This window comes from Rousettus aegyptiacus, unplaced genomic scaffold, assembly GCF_014176215.1.
Source record: "Rousettus aegyptiacus isolate mRouAeg1 unplaced genomic scaffold, mRouAeg1.p scaffold_m13_p_12, whole genome shotgun sequence".
Lineage (NCBI taxonomy): Eukaryota > Metazoa > Chordata > Mammalia > Chiroptera > Pteropodidae > Rousettus > Rousettus aegyptiacus.
The window spans coordinates 16,324,886-16,345,781 of NW_023416287.1; the positions used below are offsets into that span (position 1 = coordinate 16,324,886).

At 40.3% G+C, this 20,896-nt stretch overlaps 1 protein-coding gene across 3 annotated transcripts in view; it reads right to left on the reverse strand.

Annotated features, from left to right (window-relative positions):
• The window catches only part of CTNNBL1 (catenin beta like 1), a 139,250-nt gene that overhangs the window by 81,364 nt on the left and 36,990 nt on the right, over positions 1-20,896 (reverse strand). For 2 of the 3 annotated variants that reach the window (XM_016148289.2, XM_036229426.1), the window contains exons 4-5: positions 15,774-15,913; positions 6,764-6,861 (exon numbers count right to left, since the gene is read on the reverse strand). In XM_016148289.2, coding sequence (XP_016003775.2) covers positions 6,764-6,861; positions 15,774-15,913 — 238 coding nt within the window. Of the gene's footprint in view, positions 1-6,763; positions 6,862-15,750; positions 15,914-20,896 lie in introns of all 3 variants that reach the window. The other variant, XM_016148290.2, reaches the window with a different exon arrangement.

Consider the following 20,896-nt stretch of genomic DNA (forward strand, 5'->3'; position numbering starts at 1 on the left):
GCTTATATTCAGTAGATTAATGACTTAGCCAAGACCACACAGCTAGTGAGCAGCGGCAGCGGCAGCAAAAGCCAAGCTTCCTTCTTAGGTGAAATGATGCTTATGCTACTTCACACTACCTTCTGGCACAAAGTGTACGGGGGGAGACTGCCCTTGGGTAGCCTTGAGACACACCAAGGAAGGCAACTAAGGAAATAGCTAATAATTAAGAAGGAGTTATCTGGTAATAGAAGTCTAAGCAGTAGCCAATAAGTAAATCTGTATGGCAATGTGTGCCTTGTATCTATGGTACATCCTCTCTCTCACTGCGTTGGTGCTCAACTTAGGAAATGGAAATAAGTCCTAGAGATTAAATGAAAATATGTGGCATGCATGCTTTACCCTGAGACTGGTTTAAAAATTAAGGAGACAACTTTTGATACCCGATTATTCACTGCTCATGTTGCCCAGAGGCTAAGAAAAACCCAAGTTTTTTTTTAAGACAGGCCCCACACCCTCATTCATCTTGATACACTCTGCAAAGTCTAGAGCACTGCTATACGTAGCAGATGCTCAGGAAATTTTGCTAAATTTAAATAAACTGATGAAACGCTCTGTGTACTATAAATGGATCTTTATATATATTGCTCCATTTACTTTCATGTAATCCTCATGGCTTTTACTGGTGTCAAAAGAGGTACACAGAGGTTAATTAGCCTGGCCAAAGTCACGAAGCTTGTGGCAGAAGTGACCAACTTTGAGACTCTATTTTTTCCCCATCATACCCTATCACGCTGGTGAGGGAGTGGGGGGGAAGGAAGAAAGGAGAGAGAAGGAAATGATCTCATTCGGTTTGACACTTCCTGAGCACTTGTGTATAAGGCACTCCACAGGAACAATTCAAACTGAATCTGAGGATGGAACAATGGCAAGAGGGATGGTCTTGAAATGAGGCCTCTTTACTCATTCTTGGTGAGACCTAAGAGAAGCATCTGGATGGGGGAAAGCTAAAAGTATTCGCTATTTTGCAAAACCTGAATCACAAATGAAGATTTTTCTAGGCTCTCCTTTATGCCTTGGTATGAGGAACAATGAAATACACTAACTGCATATTCGGGGAGATACTGATGTCAAAACTGAGAGAACTCATGAATGCAAGGAACTGTTTTCCCCTTCGCATATACAAAGGAGATGTACAATCTTGCTCTCGAATCTCAGAACTAGCAAAAGCTTCACCAAAGAAATCCGCTGCAATGTTTTCCTTAATTAATTGGACAATTTGGGTATGTGAGAGAAAACAGGAAAACATCTGGGGGAAAAATATGAACCATGTTACAGTTTGTTTTTCCCTAAATCACCCCAACTGACTTATAATCTCCCTGAATCCTAAAGCAGCAGACATTGCAACTCCACTGGGTACCACACTGCTTCACCAGTTTCAACTGCTTATTGCTGCTTTTTCTGCATTATTTTCTCTCCCTTTCCTTGATTCTTAGTTATGTTTCCCATCTCGCTGTCTGGAAAGTGGTGGGGACAGGGACAGAAAGCAATACATTCAAATCCCAGGACTGAATGTTTATGGAAACAGGTGTCTAGCCAGAGGAAGATCTTTTTTCTTGCTACACAAATTTAACTTCTGACAGACAGCCTTTTTAAACTTGCAAAGTGTGAAACTTTATGTTTAGCTGGGTTAAATGCAATTATATTTGATTGCAGGAGGGTTAAAGAATCGAAATACACTTAGCTCAGAAAAACCCTTGGAAAAATATTTATATTATGCATAGCTCTGGATATCACCTAATAAGAAGCGTAAATTAGCATTGTCTTACTCTCTCTAACCCCTTGGGTCTACCACCTTCATGCCTATTTTTTGGAACTGTGACTAAGTCTGAACCTAAAAACAAATCCTGCTTAGGGATTAAAGTTCCTCCCAGAGTAATCCTAGCCTTGAAATCATGACTATTTAAGCCTGATCTTTTCTAATAAGTCATTGGTTGGTTATTCCAGCAGGTCCTACCAAGACAAAGTTCAAGGGCATAATGAGACATCCACGTCACCAGAAAGAATAGATACAAGAGAGGTGGAGGAAATAAAAAAGGGACAGATGAGAGGGTTTAAAGGGTTCTTTTTCTGTCTTGTACAATCTGCCAATGTTTCTCAAGAGTTCAAGTAAAGTCTTTCTACCTCCTAGGAGTTCTGGAAATTTCTTACTTAAAAAAAAAAAAAAAAACCACGTAACAAACCTCCCACACACACACTGAATTTTGATCAAATGATAAGTTCTGAGGATACATATGGTAATATGGTTATAATGCAAAATTTATGCCTGTTGCAACCTATCTAGTAATATTTTAGCTGCTACCCTTGCCCCTCCAATCCATTATCCACGCGGCAGGCCGAGAATGGTCTCCTTAAAACATTAGGCCTGTGTTACTACTCCCTGGCTTATGATCCTTCAATTACTCCCTTTCACAATGGCCATTCCACGCAAACTGACCATCAAGGCCTTACGATGCCCAGTGTCGGGCTCTGACTGTGCTCTCTCCCCTCACCCCATCTGCACTCTTGACAGTACTGGCCTTTCTTCTGTTCCTCAAATATGTCAAGCTTATGCCTACCTTAGGTCCCCTGAACTTGTCCCATTATGCCCTTGATCATTCTGAATGGCTGGTTTCTTTTTATTGTCCACAACTCGGGCCTTTCCTGCCTATCTAATCTAATGCGACTTCCCAGTCACTTGGCATCACGCCACTCTATTTTAATTCTCTATGCAACAGAAAATCACTATCTGTTTCCTATTTACTGGTTCTCCCTACACTAGAATATGAGCTCCACAAAAAGAGGCCTTCAGTCTTGCTCACTGCTATATACTCAATTCCTAGAATCCAGAATATATCAAGCACTCAATAAACATGTAGTGAATGAACAAACAAATTTTGCTTAAGAGCAAATACAGATAAGGTGAGGATGTTCAAAGAAATGGAAAGAGACAAACATGACAGGATCCAGAAATTATATATTAAGTACCCTGAGATCAATTGAAAAGCTGCCAACCAGCCCAAGTCAAACCAACACAAGACTTCAGAGTTTAACATTTAAGTAGAGTTAACTGAGGGTAAGAATGGGTATTGAGGGCCACCTTGGTTCTCCACATCAAAGCCACTTTTATTAAACTCTTTATAGCAAATGGTAGCTCCCAGCCACCCTAACCAGCTTTTGGGCCAATCCACATTTCCACCTCTTCTGCTTGTGAGCTCCCTACCCACCCTCACGTTAAAGCTTCCCTGCAGAGGCCGACACCTGCAGCTCTGCAGTCCTTCGTCCATCACATGTGATCACTCCCTCCTCCTCACTGCCACAGAAGCCTGCATCTCACAACCATTCTTAATATTCTGCCTTGTATTATCACCATTACTTATTTCATCCTAAAACAAAACAAAACAAAACAAAAAAACCTAAACCTCTACCCTATCATGTCTTACTTATGTGTATTCAAATGTTTCTTTGAGTATTTGTTCAAAAAATTTTTTGAATATTTGTTGAAATGAGAAAGAATGTTTGTTGAACTCAAAAAACGTTCATAAACATTTCACTGTGTGGTAGATGTTGACATTTACTAAGTATTAAATATGTGCCTTTATGAAGATAATACCACACATAGTATCTTTATGGAGATCATGGTCAACATTTATTAGGTGTTTATTCTGTGGCAGGCACTGCTCCTAAGATTTATTAAATATCTCATTTACTCCTCACTTCAGCAATAGGCACCACTACTGTTATTCCCATTTTAAAGAAGAAACAGAGTATAGAAAGGTTAGGTAACTTTCCTAAGGACACACAACTGCTGAGTGACAGAGCCACCACTCTGGCCACTCCCCTGATAGGGATCACAGCTCAGGAAAGATAAACTTATAAACAAGTCTATATAAGCCAACATGACGAATGCCAGGATGTAGGAAACGCTAGGGGACACACAAATTCTGCGGAGGTGATGAGTCTGAAAAAAACTCATAAAAGAAGAAAGTTTAAGTGAGGCTTTCAAGGACGAGTAAGCGTATTCCCAGTAGCCCAGGAGAAGCTGAGGCAGGCGTGAGTGAAGACCTGGTATTGCCAAGCACAGAGCAAGGTTTATGACTAGTGGGGGGGGGGGGGGGACACAAGACGACCCATAATCTAATCATAACTTTCGAGGAGTCCAAAGACTATTTTTAGAGAGGTATGCCAGAGAATTGCTATCAAAACAATATACCCTTGCATTTACTACTCTTTTAGAAGAGTCTATTTTCCAGGCCACCAGATCGACTTGTTATAAAGCACGAAAATTCACCTTTTGCATAGGTAATAGTGGATGTGAACCAAATTTTAAATTCCGAAGATGCCTGAGAATTCCAGGACAGCATTCTCTCCCCACAAATGTGCTATTCTATTTCTTAGGACTTCCAACTGGGAAAAAGATGAAGGCAATAACTGCAAACTGCACACCACAATAAATTCTGCTACATGCCCTCTAGCCTCTGCTTGTGCAATTCCAGGCCTCTGATATTGGCCCCAAATTAAAACTATGAAGACAACTCAACCCTTGTTATATGAGAATACTTATCAAACTTCTTCCTGAACACGGCACAAGGGAAGCGAAAAATAAATGGGAGACCACCTACTGGTCCCGCTCTCTGATATTTACTGATGGCTTCTGACTAGCTGCAGACAAGCAAATAATATAGGGGAGCCTAGGAATGTTCAACTGGGATTCACACCAGCCCCACCAACATAAAGCTGTAAGAGTCAAAAAAAAAAATCTCAAAATAATATAATTTAAAAACAAAACAAAACAAACAGAAAAAAATGCTATAGAATAACTACCTAATGGCTCCCCAGATTGAGGATGAACTGTTTCTTTCCAAGCAAACATAAAATCCGAAAGACTGAGCTTCTTTTGTTCGTGGGCTTGGCAACACAGAAACACAAAGAGGCCTTTTGTGTGCACTGCTGGTTCTGAGTATGTCTTACGGGCGGCAGCCAGGCTAGCTGCTCCTCTCTCGTCTTCCCTATTCACACGGGCGCAGGATGGTAATTAAAATCAGCCCAGGGACCAGGCAGGAAAGCTCACTCAGGGCCACTGTAATTAACCTCTGGAAGGTGAGACTGCACGAATGACGCTGTGGGGACATGGTGAAGGAGCAAGTGCCACAGCCTTCCTTCAGATGGTCTTTAAAACAAAAGGACGCCCCGATACCATCCTTTTTTTTTTTCTGCACAGTGGTTCCTAGGAAAAATAAAGATCCTGAATTCTACAAAAATGGATGTTCGCTCTAGGAAGAAAGAAAGATGGCAACACGAATTTTCATCAGACGCGGTCACAAATGGCCCCCGCTGGACTCCAGCCTTGTTCTCTGAGAGGCAGTGCTTCGTATACAATGGGTTCACAACCCCTTCATTCACACCAAATGCCAGTTGTGAGCATGTCACATGAGAACTTTCCAGGTGTCAAGAAACTTGAGAGAGACTGTCTGAAGAGGGAGTGAGAAGTGTACCAACGGGTCTCAGAATCCTTTGGGGCCCTAGTCCTAGCCATTCTGATTCAGTAGGATTTGAATGGGGGCTGAAAGTAGCCTCATGAAGACCCCAGGTGCTTAAGCGCAGGTGGCTCCAGCGATCTATGATTAAGTCTGCAAACTGCATCAAAACCCATACTTATTAACATTCTCACCAGAGAGAAAAGACCAGACAACAGAAGACAACAGAAAAGAAGGAAAAGCGACAGAGCCTTGAGGAGGGTGGCAGCTTAGTGGGCAGAAAGAGCTCCACAGGGAGCATCAGGGTAAGAGGCAGACTCACTTCCGCCACCGGCTAGCTGTGGAGCCTGCTAAGCCTTGGAGCCCTCTCTGATCACGGGTGAGAGAAGGAAACTGGTGGGGGGCAGGGGGAACAGGAGTGTGGTGAAGATCAGAACATGTAGGCTCTACTCTCGGCTGTTACATGGACTGGCTGAGTGGCCCAGGGGAAGCCTTCATTTTTGCATCTGGGTTTCTGCACATATAAAGCGAGGTGATGAGACTAGATGGGTTCACCTCATACAGAAACTCCTTTTGATTGGCTGCTGCCTAGAACAATAGCTGAGGAAGACCCAGAGGCCTTGCCTGGGCTCCATGAAGAGAGACTCAGAAATCAATCGGGCCTGTCTTCCACTAGCAGGGCTACAACTCAGGCCTGGATGAGCTGGAAGGTTTGTTCCTGTTTTTAACATTCTCTGGTTCCCTGTCTATAAAATAAGTAATAATGACACCTGTCTTCATAAGTGCTTAGAATTATAAAGGCCAGAGGAGAAAAGAAATATCTGTGAAAACTCTTTGTAAAAAGGTCAGTAGCAGCACAACTGGAGGCGGAGGGACAGGAATACACAGTCAAAGAGAACACAGGTTCAGACCCCAGCTATGCGACCATGGGCAACTTGTTTGGCCTCTCTAAGCCTCGGCTTCCTAGCTGTAAATGGGAATAACAGCAATAACACCCATCTAACAGGATAAGGTGAGGAATACAGAAAGTAAAAAAAATGAGAAAGGGCCTGCCTACAGCAGATACTCAAAAATGCTAGGTTTCTATAATCCCTTCCCTAACCTAGTTCCAAAGAATAAAGTACCCCACAAGTTGCATTTCTACTTTCTTACTTTCTTCACTCAGACCAGCCTTGCCACAGAGCTCGACCTGATACCCAGCCAACTCCACTCAGAGATAGCAGCACCTTACACAATCGTGCAAAACCCCAGAGGGATGTGCAACTTACCAGAGCATCGATGAGTACTTCTGCTCCCTCTTCGCTCTCATGGAGGGTGTCTATATCTGTTAATTCCTGAAGCAAATCGACCACAGCTATGGACACATGTGAAAATGTTAAGGGTATCAAGTATATACTGAAACCCTACTGACAACTTTATTAACATATCCGGTTCCCTTCCGTTTCCTTGTCAATCACTTCATCACTGTTTACCTTTAATACACTCTGGTTTTATTAATATCTCTTCAAAAAGGTTCTCCTCACAGTGGGTGTTCAATAAATATCGTTAACTAACGTAGTCTCTTTCCCTTTGCTGCTTTCCTGGCAACTTAACCCATAGGTTCACTGCATTTTTATAAATTTCAAACTTTGAGTTTGATCACTTGGGAGGTCACTTTTCTAGTGAGAAATAGGCCAACACCCTTAGTCTTATCTCATGATTTAAATTCTTGAAACTCAGTATTACTTTAACTGTTTCACACAGTTCACCTTTAAAGGCAGTAATGATTTCTGAGATGAGAGGGCTGATGTTCACCAAAGAGTCTTCGGGGACCAGGGCATGATGAAACAGACTTAAAATGTACAGGGAAGGATTTACACTAGACTGTGCTGGACCCCACCAACCTCTTTCCCCTCAAATACCACACTGCTTTGGACATAAAAGACAAGCAAACGATGGAAATTAAACACTAGGCAAAAACAGAAAGGACATATCGTGAAATAAAACATGAAGGAGAGAAAAAGAGAGTTATGTTTGGAAACCGGAAGCCAGAACTAAACTAAGTTTCCCTTCCCTCACCTTGGAAACACATCACACACACCCCTACTCTGTTCCACTGACCTGCATTTACTGAATGCTTATGATGAATAAAGCCCTGTGATGGTGACAAAGGCAAACATAGTCTTCATTCTGGTCCTCAGTTTCCTCATCATAAAATGAGGATGTTAGATAATCAAAGACATTAAAATATCACATGCCACAGGCAATTACCAACATGGAAATGAAGAATACAGACAACATGAACTGCAGACATTCTGAAAAAGCAATCGCGTTGACCCGGGAAATCAGGAATGATCTGCTAAAACACTGGTCAGAAAACAGGCAACTGAAAAGATCAGGCCAGGTACGACAGAAAGCACAACAAGAATAAAAGCAGAAAGACCAGAATGTAAGAAGGTATAAGAGGAGAAGACAGAGAATTAGGGAAGGGAGGAGAGGGGACAAGAAAAGGGAAGGGAAGGAATCGAGAAAAGTATTACTGGAACTATATTTAAAAATTATTTTGAAAGAGCAACGGCTATGTGCAGGATGTGAGTGTTGGGGACAGGCAGATGGGAGGCAGGATGAGTGGGTCATCGGGGGCGGCAAGGGGTGGAAGGGAGCCAGGCCTGGGGAGCCAGGCCTGAAGAAGGAAGATCTGTCCCGAAGATACGACACAGTCGTGAGTCCAGAAGCGAGACAACAGGGTCAGAATCAGAGCAGTTTCACTAGAAAGAAAAAAATGAAAGAGATCTGACATATTAACAAGAATGACAGGACTTGCTAACTGCCAACTGATATTCCAGGTATTTTATGAACATCTTCTGCTGAAAGAACAATTATTAGAAGGTTCATTTTACTCATCTAGAACTGAGCAGCTGACCATCATGAGTAATTAAGCTTTCTGTATCTTATTCTTTCACTATCTAAAGTGATACTTCCCCCCCAAACATGGGAGTGCTGTAATGCTTAATGTGTATAAAGAGCTTATGGTCTTTGGACAAAACTCTTTCATGCTTATAACCTTTATTATCAAAGTAACCAGAAAGCTCGTTGAAACAAAAGACCACGTATCATACTCGACACTTGACATACAGTAAACCAAAACACAGTTGTCTGAATTAATTTTTTTTTAAAGGTGGGCTACCAAACTAACCCCTAGAGACCTTGACTAGTAGGAATTAGTAGTTCCCCTGCTCTAAAGATTATAGTAGCTGCTATCATAATATCCACTATCTTTAAAAGTCATCATATGCCAAGCATTGTGCTACTGAATTCTCACAAGAGCATTATAACTGTGATCCCCATTTTACAGATAAGAAAGCTAAAGCCCAAAGTGGTTAAGTAACCCACCTCAAGGTCACTGCAATAATAAGAAAGAATGGTAGGTTCACTTGCCTCTGAAAATAATTTTTTTGCCTCTACAATTCATATTAATGCATAGGAGAATATACACCAGGTTTAAATAGGGCTAGATGTAGGTAAATTCTAGCTATTGATCCCACTGTAATCACAGAGAAAAGAATCGTCATTATTTCTAATATAAATTATTAAAGTTATAGGAAAAAGAACAAAAAGCTGACAACTTCCTCATTCTCTTCTAAGAAACTCTCACATTTATTCTCTTATAAGTTTAATAGGCATAACATTTCATCTATACACCTATCCATCCATCCTTCTAGTCAACTATCTATTCACTATAGAGTTAGATGTCTATAAGACAAGGATGTGAATCAGGCATGCAATAATAAGTATGATCATTACAGCCCCTGAATAACACCATGCATGACTAAGTACTTATTAACTAGTATGTGATGACTATTAATTAAACAACAGCCTCAAGAGACAGTTGAGTTATATATCAAAGAACAACAGATAAAAAGTCAGAGCAGACATGAGGACAGGGGTCATATCATAGTCATCTTTACTTAATATTTTCAGTGAACTGATCTATCCCAAAATTATCACTATCCAAGAAATCTTGCTGAAGCCCCTTTATTTCCTTCCAGCTTAGTTTTTTCATCTGTAAAGTGGTGGTATGATCTCTGCCCAGCCTATCTCACCGAGGAATAAATGAGGTCACGCATGTCAAAGGCCAAGTCAAGTCAAAGTACTGAGAAAATGCGAAAGCACCATAATAAACACTGTTAATCAAGTTTTCCCACGCAATGGCCAAAGTCCCCACTGTTGCCTTCATTATCCTGAAAGCCTCTAAAATCTCAATTTTAGATTTTAGCTAACAGCAGCATGATCCTCTCTTTCTGGGTCGCAATGGGTTGGGAGATCTAATTTTACATTTTAGCTATATCACAGACATTCGGATTGACCAAATCTTTTTTTCAGCCTCTACAGTCTTAGGCCAGGCATCATATTTTTCCTTGATTAGTCTTATACCATGCTCACAAATGTGACACATTAAACCTAGGAACGTTTTTTTTAATGAAAAAAATTGACGATGGCAGTGGTTTTATATAGGAATCGGATAAACGTCTTTCACCAAGCAAAGTCATTTCTTATAATGTTCCAGTGGATATCTCCTCACCTGCTCTTCTGCCTCAGCTGAGAAATCAGAACAAATCAGTTACCAGCTACCAGGTCTGGTAAACATCTCATCAATCCTACCACTCACTAATTTTACATAAATTCCCAACTTTCACGAAATAGCATTTCAGCAAGGCAGTAATGAATCCGTAATTGTAATCATCAACTCCTGGGTAATATAATAGGACCCAGAAGACAGAGGTCATTTGAAGACCAGAAACAGGAGTAAGAATAGAAACTAAAGATAGACAGATGAACTCTCAATCTTGATGAGAAAATTCAGCATGGTCTGCCACCTATCCAGCATTTCTTCACAAGCAGACTCTGGGCATGGGTGATAGGTTTTTCCACTGTAGTTACAATTTCATTTCACAAGGTAAAAGGCTCTCCCGTCCAAGTGTAATAGGAAAACAGAGAGCCTGTCTCTCTGCGAATTACTAAAACACAGTTTTTGATAGCCTATTTTGTCATGTCGAGCAGAAAGGCCACCCCACTCACTCCCTCTGTACCTGTCCACTACTGGGACAATAAGCTGGCATAATGAGAAGTGAAGTAGAAGAAAGCAGGTGGGCGCAAAACGGTCCATAACACAACACCTCTTAGAAAAAAACGGGGGTTGTCTACTTCTATTTTTTGGCTTTAGATATCTGTTTTGGGCCCTGATCTCATGCAGAGTCTTGGTGATACCAAAACTGAACATCATTCTTATTAACCTCCAATGACACGTGTCCATGAAGAATGTTATTTACAAAAATAAAAAGATAAAGGGGAACAAGATGTATTATTAAGCAGACGGCTTTTTTAAAAAAAAAGTCATTTCAAAAAGGCTTAAGAAAAATAAACCAGCATAGATTCAGAATATATAACTGAATTAATGAAACAAATAGGGAGCTTTTTAAAGAATCTTTTTTCTTTTATTCCTAGACTACAATAGTGATTAGGTAGGTATAGCTCAACCAATGCAGATGAATTTCAAAACACAGACAAAATGGTCTTTTTCTTATTTTGAAACTTAATTTTATCCCAATCCTAGATCGAACTAATATGAGGGAGAAAATGCACTCATTCAGCATTTATTAAGTACCTACTAAGTGCTAGTGGGCACTAAAATGTCCAAAGCAGGCTACAGCCACCCTAACCGTCCAGGGACATGGACTTCACCTACAACTCGCAAACAAAATCAAAAATTACATTAAGAGGTCCTTTCCTTAGATTGCCATTTTTGGTACTTTTTACCTAATCTGACTTGTTTCAGAGTGTATTTAGATAGCTCAAACAAACAAACAAACAAACAAAACGGGAGGTTTATCAGTACAGATTATCAGGGAAGTTAGACTACAGATGAGAAAACAGAAGTATATTCTTTTCACTGTAACTTTGATTCTGAAAATATCAAGATGAGACTAGATTCCAGCAAAACGACAGCTCAGAGATATTCAAGTGTCGTTAGACAGTACTTACAGAAAAGCACTGGAGCAATAGCCAACTCCCTCCCAGTCCAATTAGAAGAAAGCCCTTAGGAGACTCAACGCTTTCCCAGCCCTATTCCTGCTCATTAACACTGGGCCTCTAAAGCGAGGCGCCCCTGACTATCGTACACACCCTCTGGGATAATATGGTGTGTCGCAGTCTGTGTGTTCCACTTCGGCATTCTCAAACCCGAAAGGCTCAAGTTCAATTGATCCCATCTGGTTTATAAAAACTCTGCCTGCTCCTTATTTTCCAATTCCCACAGTAATTCTTCACGAAATCCAACAGGACAACTTTGCAAGTCCCCTTGGCTTTCTAGAGTCTGAGAAAACTAAGCAGTAATTTAGAATAGTGCTAAGGACCACTCCCTAAAATTATTCCAGGCAAAAAAGGGCTGTCCCATCGGCACCAGCGATCCGCTTAGTAACTAACAAATTGCGTTACCTTTCCTGTCTATTAGTATGCAACCCGCTGCACTGATGCCTTAACATTACGAGACCTCATTTTTCTGAATCACAAACGGATGGAGAGAAAGCAGACTTTGAATAAATTGGGTTTAGATTACGCAATATTTTTTATTAAGGAATAGAGCACTTAGCTGGGAAGCAACAGTCGTGATTTTTTTTTAATGAACCTGATATCTGCTAAGTGTGTGGTGACTACATGAGCAGCCGGCAAGAGCATGTCAGCTTCCAGTATGTGAGGAACGGCAATTTCCACTGCCAAGATAGAGACCATGAAAATAAACTTGAAACACACTCTAATCTCCACATCTATCAAACGCTTACCTACCTCCAGTGCCAAATTCCCCTAATCGCCCCCAAGCCAGAGACGACCCACACCTTCTCAGAACTCCAAAGGCATTCCCTGAGCATAACACTCCAAGGGCACTTACCATCACACATAGTAATTTGAGTATTTTTGCTATCAACTTGGAGTTACTGTTTCTTGTTTCCCTAAGAAAACCCAAAAAGGCTTATTATACTAAAGAAGCTAGCAAATGCCGTGATCTACCACAAGGACTCTAGAAAGGATTCCACTGACTTATCATCAAATTGAGAACAAAGAAAATGATACAGAGAAATAGGATACTTATGGATTTGGTGGCTTGGTGATTTTGGCAGGGGGCAGGAGGGTAGCAGAAGGGGTGGTCAGCCACCATTCGGGGTTTCATCTTCCCCCTGTTCTAGTCCTCCTTGTTCTTTTAGGCAAATTGAGTAAATTTGGCTTAAACTAGGCCACAAAAACTGTTTGTTTAGTAATATTTTAGGAAAATATCTTCAGATGTACCTTTGGTTTTATTTTTCTGCAGAAGCACTCCAAAAGATCCATTAAAAAAGTGCTCTAAACATGTTTAAATGATTAATGGTAAAGGAAAAAATGTTTTAAAAACAGTATTTCTAAAAGCCAGCAGCTAACTCGCTCTCCTCTTGTGCCCTCTCCTCATGCATTCAGATGTGCCCCTCCCTCTCTGCCCCTCACCCCCAGAGATGCTCTTCACAGACCAGAATTCCACTCTGCAGCCAACCGATGGCTGGCTCCAGCCTCTCCAGGGGGAGCTGGGGCGCAGAAGCGCTGACAAGCCCACACCGGCAGCAGTGATGCAGAGCGCCAGAAGAAACTCGGAAGCTGCTTCTCACGGTTGAAAGGACGAGGCACAAGCTGTTTTCTCACATCCTCTGCCTCTTAAGGTTACGACAAGCCAGGCTCTGATCCAATTAAAATCCCTATAGTTTATGTTTTCTCAGAGAAGGACAAAGCAAAGATGACCTGTGCTTGCTGGGAACATAACCATCCATGTATGGTCTTGGTTGATAAATGAAGAGTTAAAAAAGATTAAAAATTTAAGTCATGACTGCCATGAAATTGTTTATTCATGGTAAGGTGTTTCGGGCAGTTACAGCTGTACAACAGTAAATTGTTAACAACCGTTTCCTGGAGAAAAATTTCCATTATAGATCACAGATAAGACAAGAAGCAGAGTGCAGTGCTGCTGAGAGATCAACATTCCAACCGATCGAGGATTTGTTAGATGCAAGTCAAGAGGACCTACCCTTTCCTGAAACCACTTTCAAGAAAAATTGTACCTTGCGGAAGATGACATTTACCCTAATTGCTGCATCTAATTAAGATTAGGCAATTAAAAAATTTTTTTTCAAATGCACTTTAAATCTTATGTAGGGCATAATTAAAAAATCAGATTTTTAAAAAACATATCATTGGGGCAGCAGGGTGAAGGCTGGCATACACGATGGTGGGGGGGGCAGTTTAGCGCTCAGAAACAGGAGGGAAATGGCAGTCTGTCAAAGTTATTACACGGGGACTTGTTTTTTTCCTTTTTAAAGACCAGAACTTAACAACTTGGAACATCTGTGCCCTTGCCTTTCCCGAGCATGCTGATGCCAAGCGGCGCTTCTTATGTCAGTCTTCTCCTCAGCAGGAACCAGGCTGGTGAATCAGCAAAATGTCAGTAGCTTCGGAAAGCGGCTACTATTATTTTGAGTTAGTGGGAATAGGGAAAAGATGAGAGCAGTGTTTCCAGAAACAAAACAGGTGATTTCTGTGTTAATATATGGGCTGATTGCAACTGTCAGGGACATAGGAACTCCTAAGGGGAAAAGACTCAAGGTGCACTAGAAAGAACTATGGAATGGAAACCAGGGGCCGGGAGTGCCGGTCTCAACCTCGAGAGTTAGCGGTCCAACATGTGGAGCGCAGACTTATCACTAAATGAATAAATAAGGCACCGGGCTAAGTTATCTCTAAGGTCTGTTCAGATTCTAAAAATGTTACTATTCTGTGTGGGTGAAATGAAGTGTGAAGTCACAACTAGAACTCTTAGTTACTAATTCTGGGAGGAGCAGTTAGTACCTAGAACAGTGCTAATCATATGTAGATACCCAATATATGACTGATGCTGCTTAAACATCCAGTATAGCCTATGCTTCCTCAGGGCCTGGCACAGTGCCTGGTACGTAAGAAACACTCAAAGCATGTCTACTGAATGAATTCATAAGACCCTACTGAGTTCATCCAGAAACAAGCTAATTGACTCGGGTTCTTAGACAACCCAGAACTCTGCAGTGAACCCTGGGGAATGCTCATCAATCTGGAGACCGACATAGCGATTTTTAATACTGACATTACATGAAGTATCAGAAATAGCTTAAGATCACTCTTCAAGAAGCCTGTGTTAAAATTATTCACTGATTTATTTCTATGAGAATTATCGGGCAGGAAAGAACCTAGTCAGACATGCTCTCAGGAGAGAGATTACCAGAAAGATGAAAATAACATGAAGCAGCAGCAGATTCCCCGTGAATATCACTCAAGCAGACTAACTACATTTGTCTCTTACCTTTGAAAATCTGGATTCCACCAGAACAGCTATTGGAAGAGAATTTACTTTAATGAACATAGCCCTGGCTACAGGCATACCAAAAACCTTTTGCACTAAAAATATTGCACGTCTGATACCAAAGACAAAGCATAAAATTGTTTTCAAAGTCATGATTCAGATTCAGTTAAAAGTAACATTTACTAAGTGCCTACTATTTATCAGAAACTGCTTAGCACTTACATGAGCTCCTTTAATCCTCTCAAAAACACTGACAGGCAAGTTATTATTTTTTTGCCAATGAGGATACTAAGGGCTAGAGGAGCACCAAATTTCATACAAATATGAAGCAAGGAGTCAAACCTAGATTGTCTGTCTAATGCTGATTTGACAAATACTAAATGTTATTGTGCACCCAGATTTTTTTTTTTTTTTTTTTTAAGTACTGGGAATATAGCAGTGGACAAAACAGATAAAAATCCCTTTCTTCCTGGACATTCCAATGTGCTTTCCATCATGGTTCACTGCATCCTCTAGGCTCATCTACACTGTGCCATCTGCTCGCAGAATAATGTCTAGCTCGACATCTTCAAACCCTGTCTGGCCTGGTCTCCACGATGGGACTTCGAATCAAGATCCTGAAAAATTAACGTTATTAATGTATAAACAGATGCATTACAATGAATTCTAGTATTAATAAGAGCTAACAGGACAATTAAGTAGTGCCCAATAATTATTAATAGATACAAACCAGATTTTTGAATATGTAAAGAGCAGTGTGTGTTTCAAGATGGGCTATAATTAGAATGGAAATAGAACACCAGACGTTACAGCAGAGACAGGCAGGGGAAGACAGGGAATAGCATTCGCCCACGTCGGCCTTCCTACCGAGGACATATCTGAAAGGATATCTGTATTATCATGTCCAAGCAAGCCGAGAAGAGACTGAACAGCATTCAGCTCCACCAGAAGGTGGTACAGGTCTGGCATGGTGGCTACCACGTGCATCTCCTGAATGATGTCATTTAGGTCCAGCTCAGATTCCATGAACCTAGGAGGAGAAAACAAGATAGCATCACTGAAAGGAGAGGGGTACTATCAGCACTGAGGAGCAAACAGCAACAGAACCCAGAAAGAGAGACAATCTGTCAAAATGTCTACAATAGACCAACCAAGAAGTACACTCATCCAAACATCATGCTGTCACGCAATTTCCCTGGGAAATCGATTTCCTCATTACAAAAATCAATCTTGGATTCAGATCTCATTACAGGGTTCCCTTACTCTTGCAGACACAAGTTGCCTTTTAGAGGCTCCCAAAGCATTTTGCAGCATTAAGTGATCCACCCACAAGTCCTATGGATTAGCTAACATTACCCCTTGGTGTGGGAATTTGCTCTGTTGCCCTGAACATAGTTATCCTACTAATTTGAAAAAGGGTTTCTGCCACTTAAGATCAAGGGCCAATTACATCCCTTACCCAAAGGAAGAAACTGAGATTCTGCTGCCATCCCAAAATACCCTTTCCTCCCCGACACCCCTTCCAGTAAGGTGATTAAGAGGTAGATCTCCAAATAAAGCAGATCTAGTCTCTGGCATCCTGTAATCACCACCACACCTTACATAGCATGAGACTTCACTCACACGATACTTCCACACCTGAACCTTTCAACAGATCCATCCATGCCCTGGCACTAAGAACAGAACTGCTCTGCACTCACCGCTCATGCCCAGCCGCGGTGAATGCCCACTAAGATTCTGATGAACAAGATTTAATCTGAGAAGGAAATGAGCTAATCTATGTAAAGCACCTGAACAATACCTGACTGAGTGACTGAGAGGAATCAGTGGTTAAAGACTCAGGAGCCAGACTGCCTGGATTACATCCTGACTTAGGCACTTACTTAGCCTCTCCATGCCTCAGTTTCTTCATCTGTAAAGGGGATAATAAATGTACCTATCTTTAGGACTATGTAAAGAGTAAATGAATAAAAACATATGAAGCCTTTTCAAATGCCTGGCATATATGAGCACTGCATGTTTGCTCTCATTTCTCCTTCATTCTATGACTACTACTATTGTTATTCTAACATGTCTATCTCCCCTGCAAAAATGTAAGCTTCTTAAAGACAGAAGTTACATATTTGTCTCTATATATTCACAGATGCCTGCTCAATTGAACTGAGATCACAAAGAAAAGGGGCATAAAGCAGGGACTCATGAGGTCGCAAAGTCCTCATTGACCTCCAGATGCTGAGGGCCTGATCAGAGATCACCTCTCCAGAAATCTGGACTCTGTAAGGAACTATATCTGGAAACTATAATTCTTTAAAACATGCCCATTGTTTTTCCTCATTTACTATTTTTAATCATAACAGTTACACATTTTTTTTTCTGATTATAAAATATTACTTTTAGTAGAAAACTGGGGAGGAGAGAGAGACAAGCCCTTGAAAAGTAAACAGAAATCATCTATAATCTTATTAACCAGAAATAACCATTGATAATATTCTGGTATATTAAGCCATTTTTCTCAACTTATACCCTGTTTCTCCCTAATAGTAGCCTACATAATAAATTGTTCTATATTCAATTTTTTGCTGTTGTTCATGCAGGTTGAAAAATTCCCTTTATCATTAAACATTCTTCGACAACAGGAAAGGCCAGTATCGGACACTGCTGTCAGCCTCTCTCCTTCTCCCATGGCAAAATCCCTCACCAAACACAGCACCCTTCCCTGCTGAGCCCAGATGCAGCTTCGGAATCCTCAACATGCTGCCCCAAGAAGAGATCACCACTCAACCACAAAGCAGGTTCAGAAATTAGGCCTATCTGAAACTCCTGTGCTAAATAATACATTTTTAAAAGCTGCATGGTATTCCCCATGTATGTGTACCGTACTTTATTGTACCACTCCCCGCTTGTCAGACATTCAAATGACACTAAGATGCATGTATTCATAATTATGGTGTTAGGATAAATGCCCAGGAAGAAAGTGCCAAATCAAACAGCACGCATAACTTAGCAGATTTTGATACATTCTGTGAGAAAAGTTCCAATAGTGGGGAAAGTGCCTGCTTCCCTCACTCTCTTCAAAAATAGTATTATGTTTAAAATCTCCTCTAGTATGAGATGAGAAATTTAACTTATATTTTATTTTACATTTCTGAGAACTAAGATGATTGAAATTTTATTAATGTTTACTAGCTATTTGTATTCTCTGCCCATTTTATAGCAGGGTACTCATTTATTGATTTATATATACTATATATATTAAGGAAATTAATTTCTGTCATGTTATAAAAAATAAACAAGAGGAAAATATTTGCTCTTTAATTATTACATTGTGCTTTCTAACATAAAGTTTTTCAAAAATTTAAGTAGTCAAATCTTTGCCTTTATGAATTCTATTTTACATGTATCCTGATCAAGATATTTTCTATGTGAAGATCAGATATATTTTATGGTGTACTTTCATGTTTACACATATTTAAATGTTTAGGACTAAATAAATCTGAACTTTATTTTAGCATTATGATATAGGGTAAAGATTTAACTTTAGTCTCTGCAAATGTTTGGCCAATTGCCCCAACACCATAATCTTTTTTCCAGATTTGAAGAAATGCCACCTCTCTCATACACTAAATTTTAATGTGTATTCTAATCTGTTTATGGGCTTTTCACTCTGTTTCACTGATTATGTCTGCAAATTCCTGAGCCACGACCACACTTCCACATTGTTATAGCACATTTTACGGCTTTTAGTGCAAAACACTCCCTTGTTAGTCTTCTATTTCAAAGCTTCTTTGTCTATTCTCACCTGCTTATTATTGAGGAAAATTTCAAAATTATTTTTGTCAAGATTCCCCTCTGCCCATATGACTTTTTAAAAGGGTCTTTCCACTGTACTTACAAATAGATCACTTTTTTAGATTCCTAGTTCCCCATCACTTAAAGTGTGGAAGCCAAATCAGAAGAATCATGACTTGGAAGGGCTGGTGCAGAATTCAGATAGTCCATGGGGCAGTGGAGCTACATAATCTTTGAACCTAATGGGCTCAGTAAACCTCTGAGGCTTATTTGCCTTAAAAGGGTACTTTTAAAAAAAAAAAAATGATTTCTAGAGAGTAACTTGACAAAAAAATTTCACAGCTCACCAGGAAGAACTGGCAAGTGAGACTGCACACTAAATAATAGTAAACAAAATCATGTTGAGTACAAAGGAAAGATTTAAAGACTTGGGTGGTAGTGAATGAATAAATGAGTGAATGAATGCATGTCAGCCTGGAGAGAAGCCTCTGGTGATATCTTACAGGGCTCATCCGTAGGCTTATTTAGATCAACTATATTATTTTATTGTTATTTTTTGATCAACAACTTGGGTGAAGAGATACAAAAGGCAAATGTAACAGATGTCATGTAACACAAAGCTTACAGAGAAAAGTGAACACAGCAGCTGACAAAATTAATTCAAAAAGTTCCTGAAAGGCAACAATGGTGGACCAAATCTAACAGGAGGAAAGTTACCTAAGATCCATACAGAGAGCTGCATTGAACCAAAAAGTCAAGTACAAAAGCATGGGACAGGAAAGATACAGTTTAATAAGAGCACAAGTGTAGAAAGAACTTGATGGTTTTAGTTAACTGTTATCACAATATAAATCAGACCGTGAGACAGTTCTGCCAGAACAGAGACTACTCCTCATTCATCTGTGGACACCCAGCACTGGACACACTCCCTGGTCCGCAATTCAGCAGATGACCGACTGTCAAATGAAGGAGCAAAGGCAAAGTGGCTGCCACAAATGCTACTATGGTTGGGATTTAAAAAGAAGACAATACAGAGTTATGCTGATTAGATGACCCTAAACGTTTATGACGTCTGTTATAAGGACAACACTTTGGGAGAGATGGAGAAAATAATTCGCAGAACTAACTGAAATTATAAGGAATCTAGATATCTTCACATGTGAGTATTTGTTGAAATTTTTTTTCATTCTGAATTGAAATCTTATAAGTCAGAGCTGCCAAGTGATGAAATATGTTTCTTTGGAAAGTTAGGTCTTTGTCACTGGGGTCAGCTAATAGCAATATTTTTAAAAAATCAAGAATTAGAAGGGAGAATAACTGTACCTTCCAACCTTCCCAACTTTGAAATTCTTCTACATATGCGGTCTTAACCCAATGTTTTTAAGTTTAGAAAGTCAGAAAATTATCAAAACGGATCAAGTGGACACTAAACTGTGAGCAATGAAACATCATAAAAATACCAGTGGGGTCAGGGGTCACATGAGTAACAAGATAATAGTGGGAAATACCTGGATTTGAGAATGAGATTGATGCGACGTGAGTCACATCACATCCCTCGCCACACTCTTTACTAGCCGTGTTACCATGAACAGTGTGTCAACAAGTATTTACTGAGTACATGCTAGGTGCCAGTCACTGTGCCAGAAACAGAGGATAGAAAAGATAACAAAATAATCCCTGTCTTCATGGATCCCCTAGCCTGTATCAAATAAAAACAATATATTACATACAATTCATCACAAGGATATCTGGTGTTGTCCAAGAGAATTGTCATTGGAACACAGAGCACTGGACCCCAACCCAGTCAAGGGAGACAGAACTAACCTATCTCTAAACCTCAACTTCCTTAATCTTCCTAGCTGAATTATAAGGAGGATTCAAAGAGATAATAAATGTGAAGTCCCTAATGATAGCTGGCATATAATAAATAGGTGCTCAACAAATCTAGATACCTCAAGCTTTCTATGCTGTAACAAAAAAAAAATTTTCTTTGTGCTGACAAAGTACAAGCGTACTCATTTAAAGCACACACTATGATTGCAGAGGGCTGTCTAGGGATTAGGCATACTCAGCAACAGATGACTCACAGCTGGAGGAAAGGATCAAGTTCGAGGCCAGTGAGAAAGCAATAGAGCAATATTAAAACAGTAACCCAGGCTGAGATGGGGTCGTCGATCCGGTCTGGTGTCATGGAGAATATTCTGCTAGCCAGCCCATGTACATT